A 22,458-nucleotide genomic window follows, 5' to 3' on the forward strand; every position below is an offset into this window, starting at 1 on the left:
AAGTTGTAGGACTTGTGTCTACTGTTATAATTGTTCATTTATATTATATGCATGATTATGTATTTTACAATGTAAGGTCAATAGTACTTCCAATTGATCTGGGGACTTGGAAAAATCCTACTTGCCCCTTCCTAGATGGGAGTTAGGGTTATTTAGCTGGCTTTTAATAACTGACCTCATATCTACATCATTGTTTCAAATAAGTATATACCATTATATGATGATACCAGTCTTTAGAGATTGTCAGAAAAGTCTACAAAGATTGATATAAATATTCACATGTTTATATTATTGTCAGTGTATTAGGGTAACCTAATACTTTATAAGAACGTAGAACGAGGTCAAAATTCAAATAATTCATCTGTTGAATAGATTATATTATTTCTTAATCAATTATTTACTTATAGATAAGAGATTTTGATTTATATTTGTATTTCCCTAATTATTATACATTATTTAGTTTTTCTTATATGCCTATATTAAACAATAATTAAGATATTTGTATATGCCCATATTTTTATGCTACAGAACAAAATTCTAAATTTTCTATTTTCCTAAACTTGGAACATGACCGTTATGGGAATTTGAATGGGGTCAAAATTATTTCGAAAATTTCGACATACGTCTTGTGATTGGGGGAGGGGGGGGAGATCTATTATGCCTGTTGGTCCGTCATGCTACAAGTCCAAATTTGTAAATTTTCCTTTTTCCTTAAATTTGGAACATACCAATTTATGGTAATTTTAATGGGGCCAAAATTATTTCGAAATTTTAGACATACAAACATATGGGGGTGGTAGTGGGGTCGAGATTTTTACGTGCAACCACATTTATCTTTATCTATACCCACCCACTTATTTTAAAATATTGTTTAATGTGGGCCAACCGATAATTCATCAGTCCAAATAGATTATGTCATTTCTTAATCAATTATCTACTTTTGTTAATAAAATTTTTGCCTGAAACCACATTTAATATTTTTATCTATACCAACTTATTTTAAGATATTGTTTAATATGGTCCAACTTATATCTTGTTTCTTAATCAGTTATATACTTATCTAGATGTAGTTAAAAATCGTTATCGTTTACAAATGAAATAAATCGTTTAAAAATAAAATATTTCACCATCGTTGTTTTTACTGAATCTGTAATTTTGCTGTGAACAAGCTAGCATTAGACGTAAATTGAGATGCTACGTAAATTGAGATTCTGAAATCCATCCACAGGCCATTGCCGTTTATGTGAACGAGGCAAGAGGCTTTGTATTAATTTGAAATAACAATTTTTGCTAAGCATTGAAGTCCAGTGCATTCAAAGCATTAGGCCTACACGTCTTTAAACTTTCAGCTGCGAATTATTCGTTTCTGTTCCACCTGAACAAGGCTCAATTTCTATATCTGCCCCCGCCCACTACCAATTTGGGAATGTATAGCCGAGGTTTTGCTTTGCTGTACTAATGACTCGGAAGAAGACGTACCATATGCCTGATCGACTATTGGCTGTTGTGATGATTTGCAAGGAATAGGCCTAAGTTGCTTAATATTGAGCGACTGGATTATTCGACTGATGTTATAGACTGAACTACATGTAATTGACTGATTTTATCGACTGGACGAGGCCACATGAAAATGTCAAATTTCTCATCCCCACAAGACACCTCCCACCCCACCCCCAGCGCATCCCCTTTCTACGTTCATGGCATATATTATAGGGACTCTATCCTTTTCGAGGTGGGGGAGGGGCGAAAATACTAGTATCTATACTTATAAGTGCATGTATCACTTAAGACTGCAGGTGAAGCCCTCCCACCCCCTCCATCCCGAGCCCCTGGCTCCTTCAGTTATGGCTTAACTATCGCCTGAATACCTTAATTATCCAACTAGTTTTGCCCGTAAAATCGAACTTGAAACTAGTTGGGAATCCTCCCGGCCCCTACCCCATGCCCCGGGTCCTCCAGCTATGGCTACGAGTATGATTTAAATATTTGCTACTCTACATTATCTTAGTCAACTGCCACCGCTGCTTAATATTGAGCTTAATTTTATCGACTGAAGTATTTGACTGATTTTATCGACAGGACGAGGCCAGGGTACATAGAATGTCAAAAACCTCATCCCCATACGCTCCTACCCAGCCCCCCTTTTCTGCGGTCATATATGGATACTCTATTCTTTTTGAGGCGAAGGCCGATAATACTAGATGTTGCGGGCAAAAGTAGTTAGATAATTAAGGTATTTAGGCGATGCTTAAGTAGCCATAGCTGAAGGAGCCGGGGGCATGGTGCAGGGGCCGGGGGGGGGGGTCTAGGTCTTCACCCGTCTTAATTAGTGATACATGTACATAAGTAGATACTAATATTTTCGGCCTCCCCCCCCCCCCCCCACACCTCGAAAAGAATAGAGTCCCTATATATGACCGTGGAGGGGGCATGTGGGGATGTGGTATATGACATTTTCATATTGCCTCGTCCAGATAACACCTTACAGTTTTAATTTGAACAATCAAATTGGAACATGAGGAAACAGTAAAAATAGACAAAAACAATGATAAACGATTTGAATTAGTGCCTTGTTTTCTTTAACTTATATTTATTACGAACTATTCCAAAATTTTAATAAGCCATCGACTGGTTTATTCATAGAGGCATAGAGGTGTATATATTGACAATATACACACCTCCATGGGTTTATTCAACTGACTATTTGGACACGGGTCACCAAATATTTCTACGCCGTCACCCCGAATGTAGGGCGAAAGTTATTTTTAGTCTTTCTCTCCCTTTTCCTTTTCCTCCCTTTTGCATGGCGATTTTTGTTGACTTTTTGGTGTAGAATCGAAGAAAAGGGTTTGAAAATATATTTTCTGCCAGGTTTTGGTGAATTTTCATGATTTTGAGGCGGAAGGATACAAGAGTTGAGAGGCTGGTCATGTTGAAATGTAGGGTCAAAAATTGCATGTTTATCTGTCTCTACTTCCAGCTTGTGTATCTCGAGTTTTCCATGGTGAACCTCATACTTGCTTTTGGGCAAGAGGTTGCCACATGTTGCTCCATTTGAGAAAAAGTTAGAGCCGGTCTAAGAGACGAGAATTAACATTAAAGTCATTATTTAGTGATCTGTGACCATTTGATTTGGACTAAGGAGGCAGACCATAGACATACTAATAATATTATTAGTATGTCTATGAGGCAGACCACCATTAAATTTCACCATCTCGGTACTTCTTCGTCTATTTATAGTAATTCTCTCTCTCTGTCCCTTTTCTCCCCTTTTGCATGCCCATTTTTGTTGATTTTTTGGTCTAGAATGGATGAAGAGGGTTTGAATTAACCGTTTCTGTCAGGTTTTGGTAAATATTCATGATTTTGAGGCGGAAGGATAACGGGGTTATCAGGTTGGCTACAGTGATATGTACGGCAACTAGTTACATGTTTTCAGTATACTTCTTCAAGTTTGTGTATCTCAAAATTTTGGGTGGTCAACCTCATACAAATTTTAGTGCAAAGACATGACCATTTGTTCCTCTGTCTGTAGTGAAAAGCATTCAGCCCAACGAAAATTTTGGGAAAAGTTGGAGGTGGGCAAAGAGGCCAGAATTAACATTGAAGTCAATGGGGAAATTAATGGTGGTCTGCGTCCTTAAAGTTGACTCCCCCAGCTAGAGTTACCGTTCATTATAGTCTCGGTTTTCTGGACACTCGGAATTCGTCGTACCATGGAGTTATGTTCGTACGTCAAAGTTAAAAGAATCCATTTTTCTTTTTTGTATATAGATCTGTACTGATATTTGTTTTTAAAATGATCAAATAGCTAGAAAAATAAAATTTAATTAAATTCATTAGGAAATGAAATTTTCTTTATGGTTTGATATTCGTGACACCATAAACCGTTAATATGTTGTAGGACTTCGCATTCTGTCTTATGCCTTGTGGTTTGGATTGTTCGTACTTGGTTTTATTTTATTGACTATATTCCGATAGAAGGCGCTAGTAACGCCGTTACCACAAAAAGATCGAAATACACCGAATGAATTACTTCCGGTTACGTGTTGATCTTATTAACCTGATATACAGTGTCATTATTTTGCAAAAGGAAAAATTCTGCCTGTGTTTGTAGACTATGGTCTGGTGCCCAGTAGTGACAGGGAGCTAACAATCTTTAAAATGCCGGGGCCTTCTAAATCAAACTTATCCATGTGTATTGTACTCAACATCTGCAGTTCGATTTTCATTGTCGTGTTGAACAAATGGATTTACACAAATTATGGATTCCCAAACATATCACTGACTTGTATTCATTTTTGTGTGACGACCGTTGGACTCGTTATTTGTAAACATTTGAATTTATTTCAACCTAAGTCATTACCATTACTTGATATGTTACCACTAGCTTTGAGTTTTTGTGGGTTTGTTGTGTTCACCAATTTATCTTTAGGTTTTAATACTGTTGGTACCTATCAGTTAATTAAAGCCATGACAACGCCATGTATTATAATGATACAGACAAACTTTTATGCCAAAAGATTCTCTTATAAAATTCTTGGAACATTGGTAAGAAATTGAAATTGTTAAATAAAATCTACGAATACAGACAAATGTACTTTTAAGATTAAAGTCAAAGAAGAAGTTGTATGTCCGGGTAAAAGATATTGACAGAGAGAGAGAGACAGAAATGAGGTTTAACGTCCACTCGACACAAACTAGGTCATTTCGGGACTAACATATGGTTTAGTTTTATTTCAATAATTCACTTGGGCGTAGGGGTCTTTAGCAGAGGGAGGAAACTGGAGGACCCGGGGAAAACCCACGAGGTTGAACAAACGACCCTACTCCTTGTCACGTACAACCGGGGATTCGAAACCGCGCCAGATGACTCAATGACAGGCCTTATAATACAGCACGCACATGCTAACCATTCGGCCATCCAACCCCCCTAGATATTGACATAATTTCATAATCCAACCTGACACGGGTACAAACTATCTCTTTTAAATCGATGCGATAATTGCTGACTTTACAAGACATTTTAAAAAGACATCGAGTTACGTTATGAAGGCGGGTCTAAATATATGTTGTGAACAACAGCCAATCAAGATACATGGACCAGAGGCTCAGCGATGGGGGTGGTGTCCATCAAATTCAAATGGGCTCAAAACCAGACCCAACTTTTCTAGAGTTAAATTTTGCATAGAATACAATGCCGAGTGGTAATCAGTCCGCCGTTGGGTCGTTTTCGAGATATTCGGGGTCAAAGGTCAAATAAGTTCATTTGCACTGAAAGTTAATGCGCAGTCATTCTTGTATTATGAAAAGAAGCTTAAAATGATTGAAAGTAATCATACTTTCAATACAAATGTAAACTTGCTAAATTCACCTTTAGTCTTAAAACTTAGTGACCCTGGAGGTCAAAAGGTGAAATTTATTGTTTTTGCACTAGGAGGATTTAAAGCAATAAAATGTTAACGTAAAATATAAAAACTAAAGCGAAACCTGTTTTAATTAATAATAGAAACATTTAAATTTATCTTTAGGGGGTCTTAGCACCAAACTTTTACTTTGGAACATCGAAAATGATCTTGCATAACAGAATCAACACACTTTGAAACCTGTTTCAAAAATACGTAAAAACTGTCAAATCGAAATCTCCCCGATTTATTTTCACAACAATTGTTAATGATACTAGTACGGTGGCTTTTTTAGGACACGCCAAAAAAATATAATATCTCAAGCGCTCGAGATATTAATTCTAGTGCTTGAGATACTGAGTCGTGGGCTCGAGATAATACAATCGAACACAGGTCAACCGATGTTTTAATCTGTATAATTTTGTGCATTATTTAATGATAAACTTGCAGAATAAAGATATTCATTTGTTCGTTTTTACAGCCCATCCAAAGCTGCAGTGACGGAGTGGACCCCAACACACACACACTCACTCCATCCCATGCTCATCACCACCACTAAATATTTCCAGTTATATTTACCCCCTACCAAGTTGGGAGTACATCGCATGTTATTATACGAATCAATAATTATGTATATCGAGGTTACAGAGTTTTGCTAGGAGAGACTGACTTTTCCTCTTATCTAGAAGCTAATGTCTGGTCCTCCCGCGCCCAAAATCAATAGTTGCAGCCTTGCCGCCCTTATGCCATAAGGAATACATAATAATATGCCCAGTTCCAAGCTGATCCATTAAGAATCGCGGCCTGTATACGGTGGACACAAAAATTGTGCGTGGCTATAAGGAATACATATGCCAAGTTCTAAGACGATCCATTAAGAATCCTGGCCTGTAGGCAACACTCAGATACACAAAAAAAAAATGGGTGTGGCGCTGATCCTGGGGGACAGGCAATCACCAAAAAAACCCAATAGGGGTCTTCCTTAGGGTATAAGGAATAGGTATGCAAAGCTTCAAAAGGATCTGTTAAGAATTGCGCCCTCTAGGAGAAATACACACAAAAATTTGGTGTGGCTCTGTCCCAGGGGGTCGGACATGCACCAAAAGTAAAAGAGGTCATCTTTAGTGGTGGTGATGAGCATGGGATGGAGTGTGCGCACGTGTGTGTGTTGTGGTCCGCTCTGTCACTGCAGCTTTGGATGGGCTGTAAAAATGAACAAATGAATATCTTTAGGCTGACCTTAAAAATATCTTTGTTTCACCAAACCCGACCCACAATCGAGGAGAAGGGTCGGTAGGTCGGTTTTTTTTTCAGATTTCTTTTTAAAGTCAGAGAAATCAATACAGAAAACTTATTAGCTGTATACTACAGATTCATTAATTTTGTTTAATGAATTTGGGGTCTGACGTAAAAAGTAACGAACTGAAAGTTTTTATTAAACTTAAGAGCTAATTTGACAGCTTAATAATTTTCCGGGTGGAAACATTCGTCTTCTTTATTGGCAAACAAATCAATGACATCGGGATTTTTCGTGATGCCCGACTAGCACACGATTTGCCACGAACTTGAAGTGTGAAACTCCTTCAACACGTTTTTAATGATAGTGCGGGTTGTGCCTTCATTTTTCTCGAAAATGGATATTGAAAATATCGTCGTCATGTTTAAAACTACGCACCACAGACATAGAGGAAGAATCATTTCGTGGGAATGGACGTGTATTCGTCTGCAACCATTTTGTTGAGAAGCGACACCTATGACGCTTTCGTCTTGATCAACCAGTTTCAATAATGAATCAAACCATAGCCATAGTAAAGGGAAATAACTCTCATGATATATTTCAGGTTGACACATAAAATAAAATAAAAAGATCGTGGAAAAGTGCAATAAAATAATTTAAGTCGGGGGTGGTTTTAGTAAGTCGGTCGCGTTAGGCGAAACAAAGATATTTTTAAGGTCAGCCTTATTCTGAAAGTTTATCATTAAATAATGCACAAAATTATACAGATTAAAACATTGGTTGACCCATGTTCGATTTTATTATCTCGAGCGCTCGAGTTAATTATCTCGAGAACTCAACTTAGTATCTCAAGCGCTTGACTTAGTATCTCGAGTGCTCGAGATATTTTTTTTTTGTGTGTCCTAAATCAGCCATCGTATACTAGTTATCTGAAAAACAATTGAATAGTTTCAGTGTTGGACTCGAGCCTGCAGGCCGCGTGGATCCCATTCTAGGAAAACTGACGTTAATCTGTGACAGAAAAACACGTATCTGACGACGAGATTAAAAGTTTGCAAATTTTTTATTAGTTTTTATGAGTTTCGCCGGAACTTGGATGCAGATAAAACCGACGAATGCATTGTACATAGTAGTTCAAAGGATATATATGTCGTATCAATTGGTAAATGTTAGCTGGGAAAATTTTGGAAGGCTTTGTGACACACGCGGCCTGCAGGCTGGAGTCCATCCATGAAACTATTCAATTGGTTTTTTTCAGACAACTAGTATCATTATGTACAGCATTCGTTGTAAAACTAATTCGGAGAGATTTTGATTTAACAGTTTTTACGTATTTTTGAAACAGTTTCCGAAGCGTTTTGGTTCTGTTATGCAAGATCATTTTCGACGTTTCAAAGTAAAAGTTTGGTGCTAAGACCCCCTAAAGATAAATTTTAGTTTTTATAAGCCCACATGGAAAAGTGGTCGTATATTGCCGTCGGTCTGTCTGTCGTCCACAATTTCTTGTGAACACTCTACAGACTACATTTATCATCTGATTGTTTTGAAATTGATATATGTTGTTTGCACTAGTGAGGTGAAGAAGCCTATTTAATTTCAATAACTTCCGGAGTTATGGCCCTTGTTTCACTTTGTTGCACCTTGTGAACGCTCTAACGACAAAAGCTATAATCCGATCTGTATGAAATTTATATGCATCATTTAAATTAGCCAAGTCTCTAACTCAATATCATCCAAAATCTTCGACATTGAAAACACAATTTATTTGTCGGTTTAAATCAACATTGATGTGGTGATCTTACCGGGAAAAGATCATAAAGATGGCCTTCTGATATCCAATATTTAAGACAAAATAAACATTTTACAATTGGTACAAGAATCGTGTACCATAATACGTTTCAGCGCTATTTGTAATAAGGGACTTGAAAAACGAGGCTAGGCATATTCCACAAGTCATGTCAAACGGTGACGCTATATTCTTATCTGGAGAGCATGCCCAATAAATACTCTCGGCGTAGGCTGGAATAACCAGTCGCTAGAGATTGAAATTCGATTGAGAATACTGGCGTATTTCGCCGAACCAAACTGATTAGGAATTACAGAAACGGTTGAATGTAAATCAATTTATATACATTCATATTATTGTATGCGTTGCGACCCATTTGTGTCAATTTCTTCATCACAAATATTAGCGATTTAGCTCCTTTAAATCAGTAAAACGAACAAGCCTATTGAGTTTCAGCAAATTTCCGTTAATTACATCTAGAGTTATGACCCTTGTTTAACTTTGTTGAATCTTGTGAACGCTTGAACGACAAAAGTTATCACCTAATCTGTATGAAATTCATATGCATCATTTAAATTAGTGAAATGAAGAAGCCTATTGAATGTCAGCAATTTCCGTCAATTATGTCTAGAGTTATGGCCCTTGATTTACTTTGCTGAACTTTGTGAATGTTCGAACGACAAAAGTTATCATCCGATCTGTATGAAATTTATATGCATTATTTGAATTAGTAAAACGAAAAAGCCTGTTGAATTTCAACAATTTCTGTAGATTACTTCCAGAGTTATGGCCCTTGTTTTAGTTTTTAAGACCCTTGTGAACCCTCAAACCCCTAAAATTATAATGTTATCTGTATGAAATTGTCTATTAAATTCCCCTAATTACCTACAAAAAAATAAATATGTGACAACCCTTGTCAACTGCTCGGACGATTTAGCTGCTGTATGCGTATGTTTTGTTGCCTGGCAACCTATCTTTATATTTTACGTTAACATTTTATTGCTTTAAATCTTCCTAGTGCAAAAACGGCAAATTTCACATTTGACCCCCAAGGTCACTAAGACTAAAGGTGAATTTAGCAATTTTACATTTTTATTGAAAGTGTGACTACTTTCGATCATTTTCAGCTTCTTTTCATAATACAAGAATAACTGCGCATTCACTTTCAATACAAATGAACTCATTTGACCTTTCACCACGAATATCTCGAAAACGCCCCAACGGCGGACTGATTACCACTCGGCATCGTATTCTACACAAAATTTTACTCTAGAAAAGTTGGGTCTGGTTTTGTGCCCATTTGATGGACACCCCCCCCCGGCCGCACTGAGCCTCCAGACTAACAGGATATAACCATAAGTAGGGGGTTGCACATGACTAATGCACTAGCAATTTTGATAAAAATACAGCTTGAATAAATTTACTGGTATTTAATGAACAATTACTCCTACCACCAAGCTTCCATAATCTTCAAGACATTCTGTACTTATTTTCAAGTCTTATTTCTTCAACTTTTTTTTTCAGATTCCTATTACTGTAGGCGTGATTTTCAATTCTTATAATGATGTAAAGTTTAATACATTAGGAATTATCTATGCTTCCATTGGAGTTCTGGTTACTTCAATCTATCAAGTGGTAAGTATCTGTATCAGTGGTTGCCATGCAAGATACGCCCATATTTTGCAAGAGATGGATAGAGAAGTGAGAACAAGCTAAAAAAAAAAGTGATTTTTCGTACAGAGGCCATAATCCGGGAAGTTATGGTCTCAAATGCGTGAATGTCGAAATGGACTGAGATATTTCGGATATAAAGATATATTTTAAGTTTCATGAAAATCGGAAAAAAATTGTGAATTCTAGAGACTCCACAACCTTGGTATTACATACTTTTATACTATTTGCATACAAGGAGCCGCCATTTTGTCAGGCAGTTTCTGTCAAATTTTCGAAATCAACCGTCAATAGGGTGTAACTGTGATACATTTAAACTCTTTTTAAAATGAGATAAAAATTATGACCTCTAGAGGGTCTTCAGCGAAAGGAACCAAGATCTTTGGATTATAATCATACAATTTAAGTTTCATCAAAATCAGATAAAAATTGTGACTTAAAGAGTGTTCACAACCTTGGTATTACATACTTTTACACTATTTCCGTACAAGGAGTGGTCATTTTGTCCAGCAGTTTGGGTCAGATTTTTACGAAATTTGAACTCGACTTTCATTGATGTGTAATAGTGATATATTTAAACTTTTTTTTTTAAAATTAAATACAAATTGTGACTTCTAACAGGTCCACGAGCTAAAAATGCAATTTTTCGTACAATCAGGGGCCATTATCCAGGCAGTAACGTTCGCATATGCACAATTATCGAAAGGATCTTTGTGATATAAACATAATTTTAAACTTTCATCAAAATCAGATCAAAATTGTGATCCATAGAGGGGCGGCTATTTTGTCTGGCAGTTTTGGTCCGATTTTCGAACTCAACCTAACGGTGATATATTCAAACGTTTTTTTAAATTGGATAAAAATTGTGACCCCTAGAGAGACCACAAGCTAAAAGCACGATTTTCCGTACAATCAAGGGCCATAATTCAGGAAGTTATGATCTGATATGCGCGAATATCGAAAGGATCCAAGATCTTTGGGTTATAAACATGTATTTCAAGTTTCACCAAAATCAGATAAAAATTGTGACCTCTAGAGAGGCCACAACCTTGATATACCATATTTTTACACTATTTGCGTACAAAGGACGGCCATTTTGTCAGGCAGTTTCGGTCTGATTTTCACGAAATTCGAATTCAACCATCATGACGGCGTAACAGTGATATATTCAAATGTTGTTTTTTTTAACCGGATTATTATTGTGACCTCTAGAGGGACCACAAGCTAAAAACGCGATTTTTCATACAATCAGGGGCCATAATTCTGGAAGTTCTGATCCGATATGCGCAAATATCGAACCAAGATCTTTTGGTTATAAACATACATTTCAAGTTTCATCACAAGATAAAAATGTGATTTTTTGTACATTCAGGGTCCATAATCCATGATACATGCCAATATCGAAGGGAACCAAGATCTTTTGTTGATAAACCTATATTTCCAGTTTCGTCAATATCGGATAAGAATTGTGACCTGTAGTAAGTCCACAAACTAATTGTGGACGGACAGGGGCGACGACAATATATGACCACTCGACACAAACTCAGAACTAACATGGTTCAGTTTTATTTCAATAATTCGCTTGCGCGTAGGGGTCTTTAGCAGTGGGAGGAAACCGGAGGACCCGTAGAAAACCCACAAGATTGGACAGGCGACCCTACTCCTTGTCACGTACAACTGGGGAATTGAAACCATGCCAGTTGACTCGATAACAGACCTTATGATACAGCAGCGCACACATGCTAACCATTCGGCCATCCAACCCCCTCTCAGCAGTAATAAAATCACTTGTTAATTTAATGTGTATTGTACAATAATCTACTATCTCATCAGTATTAAAATCAGGTGTTGTACTAATCTCAGTGGTAATAGTATAAATTGTTAATCTGGTGTGTATTACAGAATAATCTACTAATCTCGGAAGTAATAATATCAAGTGAATTCTTAAAATGTATTGAGTGAAGTTAATGCCATCAATTTTTTTTTTCTTTTACAGTGGGTTGGAACAAAACAAAATGAACTTCAAGTTAATTCTATGCAGTTATTATATTGTCAAGCACCCCTTTCAGCACTGTTGTTAATGATTGTCATTCCTTTTTTTGAACCAGTATTTCGCTTCCATGGAATTTTATATAACTGGTCGTTGTCAACACTTGTAAGTACTGTACGTATTGTTTTAGTTTACTAATATTTTGATTTATTAGTTACCTTTACAAACAATTCTTTTCCGCAAATGCTTATAAAATGGAAAATCTTTTCAAAACTAACATTAATCTGAGGCTTAGTATTATGCCTAAAGTCTGTTACCTGTACATTCCTATTCATATTAGTGATTATTAAAGGACAAATAACTGAAACCAGTTCTCTGTCAGTAGATATATGTAGCAAGGTGGAAACACAGATTTCATTGTTTGTCTCTTTCTTTTTCTCTGCACATCAACTCTGTTTGGCCAACAAATTTTTACTTGCCTGTTCTTTAGGATCATTGTACTTTTCCACCACAAAAATATGACATAGTGGTAAATAATGCCATGGTTTTGGCAAAAGGCATGGGATCAAAGCAAATGATAATAAAATGTACAGAGAGTTTATATTATATACTAAAAAAAGTATAATAAGCAACAAGTAGTCTATGCAGTAGCCAATAGACCTTATTCCTAGCACTGTCTTTTTTGACTCGTTTGTGAATCCAGCCATGCCCACTAAGTTTGTCTTGCTTCACAAAAAAAAGCTGTTCAAGCTGTAGATCTGACGACACTGGTCCGTATCGGTATGGCCTACTCTTATTTCAATTAGTTTATGACTAGACGTTGTTCTTTGCTATGCATGCCCTCCTTTCTGCACTACTGATAAAGGTGAAACCACACCAGAAAATGCTGAGGAACTTCCTCTTTTTGCAAATTTGGTGACATAGACCTATCTATGAATCTTATGACAAAATCTGCAAGAAATGATCTGGTGTTGTAAAACCTTATATTATTACCTATGCATTTTAATCCACTTGATATCTATTACTTAGAAAAAACATAATTTCAATTACTGCAACTTGGAATCTCTTTTTAGCTTCTGAAGAAAGAACGATTTTAATTTTCATTTTTGACTGAACACAGGAACATAAAATCAATTATTTTCCAAAAGTCTTCTCAAAGTATTATTATGGAAAAAAACCCCAACTACTTATTGTTTTTGATTTTTCAATCCTTGAACTGAAAAAAACCAAAAAACCTTAGTATAACCTAGCTACTTGGATTGGTAGACCAGTTTTGTTTTTAATCCAAATTTTCATTGATATAACTTGAAATTATTTTTATTTTTTAGTGTGTTGTATTGTTGTCAGGTATTGTGGCCTTTTCAGTAAATCTGACAATATTCTGGTTAATAGGAAGCACATCGCCTGTTACGTATCCTTTAATACAAAAAAAAAAGCTTATATCTTTTAGGTTTACAGCTACTTTCCCACAAAAGTATTTATCAGGTGGTTATTTCCAATAAAAGTATGGCAATTTTGGTGTAGAAACATCCAATCTTACTAGTAAAATACTGGATTCCCTGAAAAGCACCCATGGAACAAATACAGGACAAACAAGAACTGCGAAGCAGTAATGACGGGTTTCATCTGTGCCACGTTGCCCTTGAACTTATGTCACTTCCGGTAGCAATGAAACCCTTACACAGGTTTCCACATAAGCATTGCACACATGAAATAAAATGGACGGAGAATCAACCAAATCTAGCAATCAATTCATTTTATACATTTGTTACATGTCAGTGATCCTGTTAAATGAAAATGTTAAATTGGTTTATGAAATCAGAAATAGCATCGTCACATGGTGGATATTTTATGTAAATCAAATAATAATTGCCACCTTTATAGACCAAAAACCTTGAAAAGTGACTTGTAGAAAATCGTCTATTTCTCTGCAACCGTACAAGTTAGAAACCATTTTTTGGTATCTGTATGATCGTATGGGTTCATTCTATGTGTTGATTGGAATCAAATATCATAATTTTAAAAACATTACAAATCAGATTCATTTGAATAAAATATCTGTTTTGAAGGCTAAAATTACAGTTGTTGCCAAAATGACATTACTTCCGGTGATACTAAAAATCTTAAATTAGTTTATAACATCGTCTATGACATTGGGCATCACATGGTAAAATTTTATGAAAATCGAATAATAATTGACACTTTTATGGACCAAAAACCTTAAAAAGTGACTTGTAGAAAACCGCCTATTTCTCCGCAACCGAACAAGTTAGAAACACTTTTATGATATCTATATGACGGTATGAATTTTATTAATATGTTAATTTAAACCAAAAGTTAAAAATATTAATATATATTAAATAATTCTTGGTTGAAAAAAATATTAATTTCAAACGTTAAAAATGCATTTTTTGACAAAAATGGCGTCACTTCCGGTGTCAATTTTAAATTGTAATCAATTTGATATAACGCATACTTGCTTTTTGAATCAAATGGTGTCACTTTTATGAAAATCCAATAATTATTGACTATTTTAAAGGTAAAATAACGAAAACAGTGACTTATGCAAAATTGCCCATTTCTAGGCAACTGCTTATATTATACTATTCAAAAAAAGTAGGGGATATTTGATTTTTAAGTGTTATTAAAGTCACCTAATGAAACTGACGAAGAAACAAATGACAAAATGAAATGAAGTTCACATTCATCAATTTATTCCAAATGATCGTTAGACTAAGTAAGGCACAGACTGACCATTATAAGGGTAAAATGATACCCGGGGTCAAACAGCAAAGTTACCACAGCATCACAACCAAGTCAGTAACGGGTAAATCCTCCTCTGTTTGCCAAACAAGCATTGATCCGACGTGGCATACTCCTAATGAGACGTCTAAGGTCATTTTGGTCCAGATTGTCCCATTCCTGTTGCAACGCAGCAGCAAGTTCTTGGACATTGGCAGGACGTTGTTGACGTTGACGTAACCTCTGTCCAAGCATGTCCCAGACATGCTCGATGGGGGAGAGGTCGGGACTCAGTGCTGGCCAAGGTAATGTGGTGATGTTCTGTTGTTGGAGGTAACCTGTAACGATCCTGGCCCTGTGACATCTTGCGTTGTCATCCTGGAAGATGAAACGGCGGCCATGACGTCGTGCGAACGGCACAACATGGACTGCCAAGATGTTGTCCCGGTAGTACTGGCCTGTAACACGCCCTGCAACAACATGTAAAGCCGTTCTTCCAGCAACAGTGATGCCTCCCCACACCATAACAGAACCACCCCCAAATCGATCATGTCTGATGACGTTAACGTCTTGGAAGCGCTCGTTTCGACGACGCCACACCCTCCTACGTCTGTCCAAAAAATCAACAGTGAACCTTGACTCATCTGAAAACATCACATTGCTCCAGCGTCGATTATCCCAGTGTTGACGATCCCTACACCAACGACGTCTTGCCTGAATGTGATGATCTCTCAAACAAGGGATCACGCGAGGACGTCGGGCGCGAAGGTGACCCCTATGCAATCGATTCCGAATCGTCTGGCCACTCACTCTCACACCAGTGTCTGTTTGAAGACGAGCGCTGATCTGATTTGCTGTGATGACACGATTTCTCAAGGCCAAGGTACGGATAAATCGATCCTGGGCTTGAGTTGTCGCCCTTGGTCGACCTGAGCGTGGTCTGTCCTGTACAGATTGTGTATCACGGTATCTGGACCATAGCCTGCTTATGACAGACTGAGAAACATTCATCGTCCGCGCCACAACCGCCTGTGTTGTGCCGATCTGTAGCATGCCAAGGGCACGTAACCTTTCATTTTGGGTAAGCCGACGCATATCAAAATTTGTTTTCTGGTCACTAAAACAATTAAACTAATGTTTCCACCCTGGAATTCAATGCCACAATGACTGTAACATTCAAAGTCAGGGTCGTGCAAATCTTGGGTTGGACCCCCATGATGATCCCAAGCATCACCTGCATTCCATGCGGTAGCTATTGGTGCGTTTGGGCATCACATGTAACTGGAAATGTTTCTTCTGTTAGGTTCTATAGTGACTTTTTTCGTAGTCATTTGCATATTTTAGTATTATGCCCCCAAAATCAAATATCCCCTACTTTTTTTGAATAGTATACAAACTAATTTTAACATAGGGGCCTATATTTTCTTCGTATGGATTATAGCTACAAGTTTATAAAAGTTACGTAGAAATATGGTACCTAACTGTCAAAATTGTAGTTTTTGGTAAAATTACGCCACTTCCGGTGCCGACAGATAACTCTATCGGTAACAAAAAAATGACAATTGAGACAACAGAGCATATGAACTTTGTTTTATACAAATCGAACAATAAATAATTAATCTAGGACTGAAAAAATGAATTAGCCAATGGCGGCCAAGGAAAATAAATTCACATTTTTGCTCAAGTCAGATGACTCTTTAATTCTGTGTAAAACATGACTAAAAAATATTCATAAATAAAAAAGTTTTTTGTAAAAATTTAAATTTTATAAATTTGGCGCCTAATATCCGCGAAGATTTGCCGAAAATGAAAAATCAAAAGTAGCGTAGCTATGTGCCCGGTCTCCGGCTATGCCAAAATGTATTGAAAGTTAAAATCCAACGATTATTGTTAAAATTACTGCAATATTTTTAAAAACGCTAACTTCGGTGATTTCGGACATCTCGCATTGTCGCAGAACGTTCAAAATAGTTTTATCCTCTAAGTCACACCCACTTTCCCAGTAAAACTGAAGAAATCGAAACGATGCCACAAGCAGTTGCTGAGATCTAATCAAAATGGAATTTGAATAATAATAATAAAAATAATAATCTTAACAAAAACAATAGTGTTTCACACAAGCACAAGCTACGCAGTGTGAAACCCTAAAAAGTAAGGGTTTCCCTAACTGACAACCTGACGATTAGGGATGTCTGCTTGGGTCATGTCAAAGGCTGCATACGAAGATCTCTAAGCATTAGTGAACACTTTATGTATCTGTTGATAAACTTGATGCTGAGCTTAAAGTAACATACAACAGTTTCTGAGATAAAAACCATGGAGAAAGGCATGGACAGTGGATAATAGAGCATTTAATAGGCTTCGATATTTATGATAAATGGACAGCAATTGATATTAAAGCCAACATCGTCTTGTATGTGCAATGAATTCTCCACCGGCTTCACACCCATTGCTGGGAGTACTGTGTCGGCCAAGTCACATGACACAAACAGGACTTCTTTTAAATTTTATTAGATTTTTATAGCAAGGGTTACATTGTTTTGAGAAGAATTTGCAGAAATATTTTGATAAATTAATTTTGATAGTTTGAACTAATCTGGTTCACCTAGAACCTCCTAGTCTTCTATGTACGGAGGGTCTGGGATCATTGTCAATATTTGACGAAAAGTCCATTGCCCATGCGTAACCCGGGAGTTTGGTTTTTAATGTGGTTGATTTTCCAGTATCCTTGGTCAAGTCAAGTAAGTTGTACCTTTTTCCCCGCAATAAATCCCATAATTCATGCATTAATATAAACAAACATGAATCGTGACGACGAATTAGGATTAATTTAAAAACATGTATATGACCCATGAAGAGAGAAATTTTACAATAAAAAAATTAAGTGTGTTAGATATTAAACTGGCAATGCAGTCAAATGAATTTTTTGAAATGGCATTCTTGATGGGCATCAACATCTTGTTTTAGGACTAGTTACCTCCCTTAGACTTTGTCTATGATAATGTAAAAGACCGGATAATCTAGCCGATGACCTATTATTCTGGATGATAGAGACTAAAGTTGAATATGTTTTTAGTCTGAATACGGTATATCATCAAATCACCCAGTTTGTATGGGGGAAGGTATCTTTAAATAGTTAGCTTATAAAACCAAAAGCAAGTCATAAGATGCTTTCAAAAGGACAGATTTTAACCAGACTATGTCAATGTGAGCTATTGTACCATGGAGATGTATTAATAATGGAATGTAATGTTGGAATTATGATTGGATAATCCTGATATTATTTGATTTTTCCTGGTAAGAACTCCATTTAACTACATGTAGTTATGATTAACATGTAGAATTATGTAAGAAAATAAGAAACATAGGCAGAATTATCCGTGAAAGTAATTTACCTATGTTGAATTGTATTAAATACATCTGTGATTATTTCCTTAATTTACTGTTCAGATATAATATGGTGGGACATATGAAATTTTGTTTAACACTACTTGCAGGTTATTTTCTTTTTCACGACCCTCTAAATCTTTTACAGGGCGTAGGTGTTATAATTACATTTTCAGGTAAGCTTTATTCAATTTAAAATAACTGTTGGGGGGGGGGGGGCTTAATATTGTAGACGCTAAAGAGTTCCCTAGGTTCCAAACAACAGTTTCAAACCATTGTGCTTGTTAAGACATTATCAAATCAACAGTGATATGTATTATTTTGATTAATTTATATTTAATTGGGTTTCTTTTGTATGTGTGATTTATAGGTTCATAGCAAGATATTAATTAGTCATATATTAATATTGCACAAGAGCTTTGGAAAAATGTTGTGAATATATTACACAATATCTTGCTTGAGATGTTTAAACAACTTGAAATAAAGATTTCACTATCACATCCGTGCATTTCATTAGTCGGTGCAGAAAAGTAGGATGTTATACCCCATTTCATTTTGCATTTCAATGAAATCGTGGTATCATGTTGTATTAAAAATTTTGAAATTTGTTTAATTCAAATGTTCTTTTCATACATTTCAGGTGTTCTGTTGTATACTCATTTCAAGATCCAAGAATCAAAAACCAGTGCATTACCGATTTCACAGAATAAAACATAATACATATATTATCTATATAATCTGGTATATTTTGTATCTTGCCAGAAGGCATATTAATTAGGTATATTTTATACAATAAGTTTGGAATTACAGTCAGAATTTGAAATTAAATTCTTCCATCATCAGGTCTTATCCCACAGTTGGATCTTCATAGTGTCTGTTGAACTAATCTGATAAATTTGATTGTTTTGATTCTATTTGTAATGAAAGAAATATTAAAGCAGTATTAGGTAAGATTAGATAAAGAGTCGACAGTTCTCGCTGTAAATAATTCAAAAATAGATTATGAAAATTAAATATGTTGAAAATGTTGAAAATTTTAGTCAAATTACATCACACTGAACGTAGCTATCCGCGATACAATTAATATCGGAGACATCCAATGGCATCGAGCATTGATTATAGTCTTAGTAAGTTAATTAATGTGTGATTAATAATTTATATAACATTTAAAGCCTAAAGAAAGACCTGCAATAGGCAGATTTTGCCTGTTTATGTTGAACTGGAATGTAAAATCAATTATGCAAATTTTTTTTGTTTTATTTGGTTGTGTTTTTACTTAAAGAAAGGCATAAGAGAACACACAGAGGACATTTGAAATTAAAAGTAATGACATTGTACAATTTATCTCGAATTTTCAATTCTATGAGGTTAGTGGAATAAAATAAAGTAATATCATTCACTGCTACTCATGCGTAGGCAAAAGCTAAAGCATTGATTCTATTTCGCCTGTATATTCATGTCCTACACTATTTTTCAGTCCCTTATTATTTATTTTATACTCGCATATCATAGTAGTATAATGTCATCAACCATCTGTCCATCCATCAATGGATAATTATTGTAAACACTACAGGACAGATATTTTAGATTTTTGTTAAAAACTTCAGGGATTGTGCATTAATTTTTCATTGATTTATCCCTCTTGTCACTTAAATCTCATAAACTACTAGTCACTATACTGGTGAAAATGTTTTCTTGAAACTTTGCAGGTGGTGACAGGGAAATATATTTCACTAAATTTAAAATGATGTGATATGTCATATTTCCATAAAATCATTTGTTTTATTTGAAGCTTAGCTAATTGTTGTATAAATCGTTATTAATATAGCTAATTTGTTTTTATAGATTATATTGGTTTTATTTAAAAATGTTGTTTAATGTATATTTATTATGAAATATTTCATATGATATTTTCTCTTTTTGTATATGAATATTTTTGATTATCCCATGTATTTTTATACGCCAACATTTTCATATGGACTTATATTGTCACTGCCCCTGTTTTTCTGTTTAGATGCATGGTCGTCCTTCCGTCCACAATTTGTTGGTGGACACTCTAGAGGTCACATTTTTATCCGATTTTGAGGAAACTTGAAATATAAGTTTATCTCCAAAATATCTCTTTCTTTCGATATTGGTAACTTCATGGATTATGGCCCTTGCTTGTACGAAAAATCATGTTTTTTGCTTGTGGACACTCCGAGTTCACAATTTTTATCCAGTTTTGCTGAAATTTGAAACCCAAAGCTTTCAGTTATTTCGATATTCGTGTATATGGAACCATAACTTCCTGGATTATGGTCCCTGATTGAACGAAAAATTTGTTTTTTTGCTTGTGGTTGCTCTAGGGCCAGAGGTCACAAATTTTTATCCAACTTAAAAAAAACGTTTGACTGTATCACTGTTACACCATAATGATGGTTGAGTTTGAATTTTGTGAAAATCGCACCGAAACTGCCAGTATGTAATTTCAAGGTTGTGGACCCTCTAGAGGTCACAATTTTGATCCGATTTTGATGAAACTTAAAATGTTTCTGTATCCCAAAAATCTCGGTTCTTTGTGATCACGCTTTTGAGACCCTAACTTTCTGGATTATGGCCCCCTGATTGTACGAAAAATTATATGTTTTTTATTTAGCTTGTTCCCCATCCATCTTTTGCAAATTGTGGGCGTATCTTGCATGGCAACTGCTGTTTCATTTTAAAAAAACAATGGTATTACCAATATGAGGATTTAATATAAGAATGTAATTATTGTTTATCCATGCAGTCATATCAGTATAATTTTTATAGTCCCATATTGAAATGTGGTCGTTTATTGTCGCCGCCCCAGTCCCGCGTCCACTATTGTTTGTGGATTCTCTAGAGGCTAAAGTTAATAACCGATTGACATTAAATTTATACACAATGTTTAAGGTCATGAGACGAAGAATCCTATTGATTTTGACCAAGTCCCGATAATTACTGCTTGATCACTTTGAAAAATCTTTTGGATGCTTCAGAGACCATAGTTATCATCTGATTGATTTTATATTTATACACCATGTTTACGCCTATACATAATGGTTTGGATTGACTTTACATGTAGGTTGATACACAGAGTTTAAGGTCTTGAGACAAACAAGTACATGTGTATTGATTTTCAATGATTTTTGATAACTTGAACAGCCAAATCCATGATATTAAATGTTTTGTATACTAAATGTTAGCATGGGCCAAACAAATTCCAATGATTTTCTTATAATTACTTCAGAGGCATTATGGAAGATCAGATAAAGAGTTGGCTGTTCTCGCTATAATAGTTGAATAGTAGTTAACATAAATAGAATATGCTGAAAATTTCAGTCTAATTGCTCCAATCTGAACAGAGATATTATTTTTAAATTTTAGGCTAGTCTCGATCATCATGACATTACTAAAGTCGGTACGATAAAATCAAAGTCTCGATTATCCATTTATTGATTTAGTTATTTTTTAAAAAAATGTATTCCAATCCACTAAATATCACAGGCTAGCTATGACATCGAGAGTTGAATATGGTCTGGAAAAGTTAACTACTGTCTAATTAATAATTTAGATAACATTTCAGGCCTAAAGAAAGATCTGCAATAGGCAGATTTGGCTCTTGCGTAATGTATGTTTAATGAGTTGTTACTCTTAATCAGATTTTAGTGTATTATAAATGTTTCATTACGGAGAAAAGTAAAAATATGCAACAACTCTTGTTGACTGCCCGGACAATTTAGCTGCTGTGGGCGTATGTTTAAATATTTTTTATTCATTCCATGTAATTTTCTATATAGAAACAATGGTACTACCAATAAGAGGGATTAATATTAATATTCTTGTAAAAATAAAAATGTGGAATTGATGTTATATCTCGTTAAAGGGCTAATCCCAATATTTTTTGGAGAATAAAACTGCTTAATTTTGGGTTAAAATCCCTTAAAATCCTCTAGCTAAGGGCCAAGCAACTAACTCAATATTTGTGATAAGTTTTCAAACAACTTAAACCCGTCAGTCTTCATCTGGAAATGGAGGCCGGTGTCCCAAGCTGTATTATGCGGTGTGTGGATAAAACCAGACTTTTATTTTATAAAAATAATGTGTAGGTGAAATTTACCTTTCGTTATCAAGTAGAGCACATGGGTCATTCACTATATAGACCTCTCGAGGAACAGGAATCGATTACCAGGTCAACCAACGAAAAAAACTGACCCGAAATCTTAAAAGGGTTACG

The 22,458-nt window shown here is 35.5% G+C and overlaps 1 protein-coding gene across 2 annotated transcripts; it reads left to right on the plus strand.

Moving 5' to 3' along the window:
• The first annotated feature begins 3,837 nt into the window (after positions 1–3,837).
• On the plus strand, positions 3,838–22,090 carry LOC126828603 (solute carrier family 35 member E3). Of its 2 annotated transcripts, none has more exons than XM_050558477.2 (6): positions 3,838–4,551; positions 9,953–10,063; positions 12,096–12,254; positions 13,418–13,500; positions 18,282–18,394; positions 18,859–22,090. In XM_050558477.2, the coding sequence occupies exons 1-6, from the start codon at positions 4,165–4,167 to the stop codon at positions 18,933–18,935; spliced, it is 930 nt and encodes a 309-aa protein (XP_050414434.1). In that variant the 5' UTR covers positions 3,838–4,164; the 3' UTR covers positions 18,936–22,090. The 2 variants fall into 2 exon arrangements, with proteins under 2 accessions (XP_050414434.1, XP_050414433.1); XM_050558476.2 differs by having other exon boundaries at positions 3,848–4,551; positions 12,096–12,263.
• The last annotated feature ends 368 nt before the right edge of the window (positions 22,091–22,458 follow it).

Source organism: Patella vulgata, chromosome 7 (genome assembly GCF_932274485.2).
Source record: "Patella vulgata chromosome 7, xgPatVulg1.2, whole genome shotgun sequence".
In the NCBI taxonomy this organism is placed as follows: Eukaryota; Metazoa; Mollusca; class Gastropoda; family Patellidae; genus Patella; species Patella vulgata.

What these genes read in the sequence shown, in the direction of transcription:
- LOC126828603 (XM_050558476.2), top strand. Translation starts at nt 4,165, where the DNA reads ATGCCGGGGCCTTCTAAATCAAACTTATCCATGTGTATTGTACTCAAC. An exon ending in TTACTTCAATCTATCAAGTG is followed by an intron (nt 10,064 to 12,095) that starts GTAAGTATCTGT and finishes TTTCTTTTACAG; the next exon opens with TGGGTTGGAACAAAACAAAA. An exon ending in TGTTATAATTACATTTTCAG is followed by an intron (nt 18,395 to 18,858) that starts GTAAGCTTTATT and finishes CATACATTTCAG; the next exon opens with GTGTTCTGTTGTATACTCAT.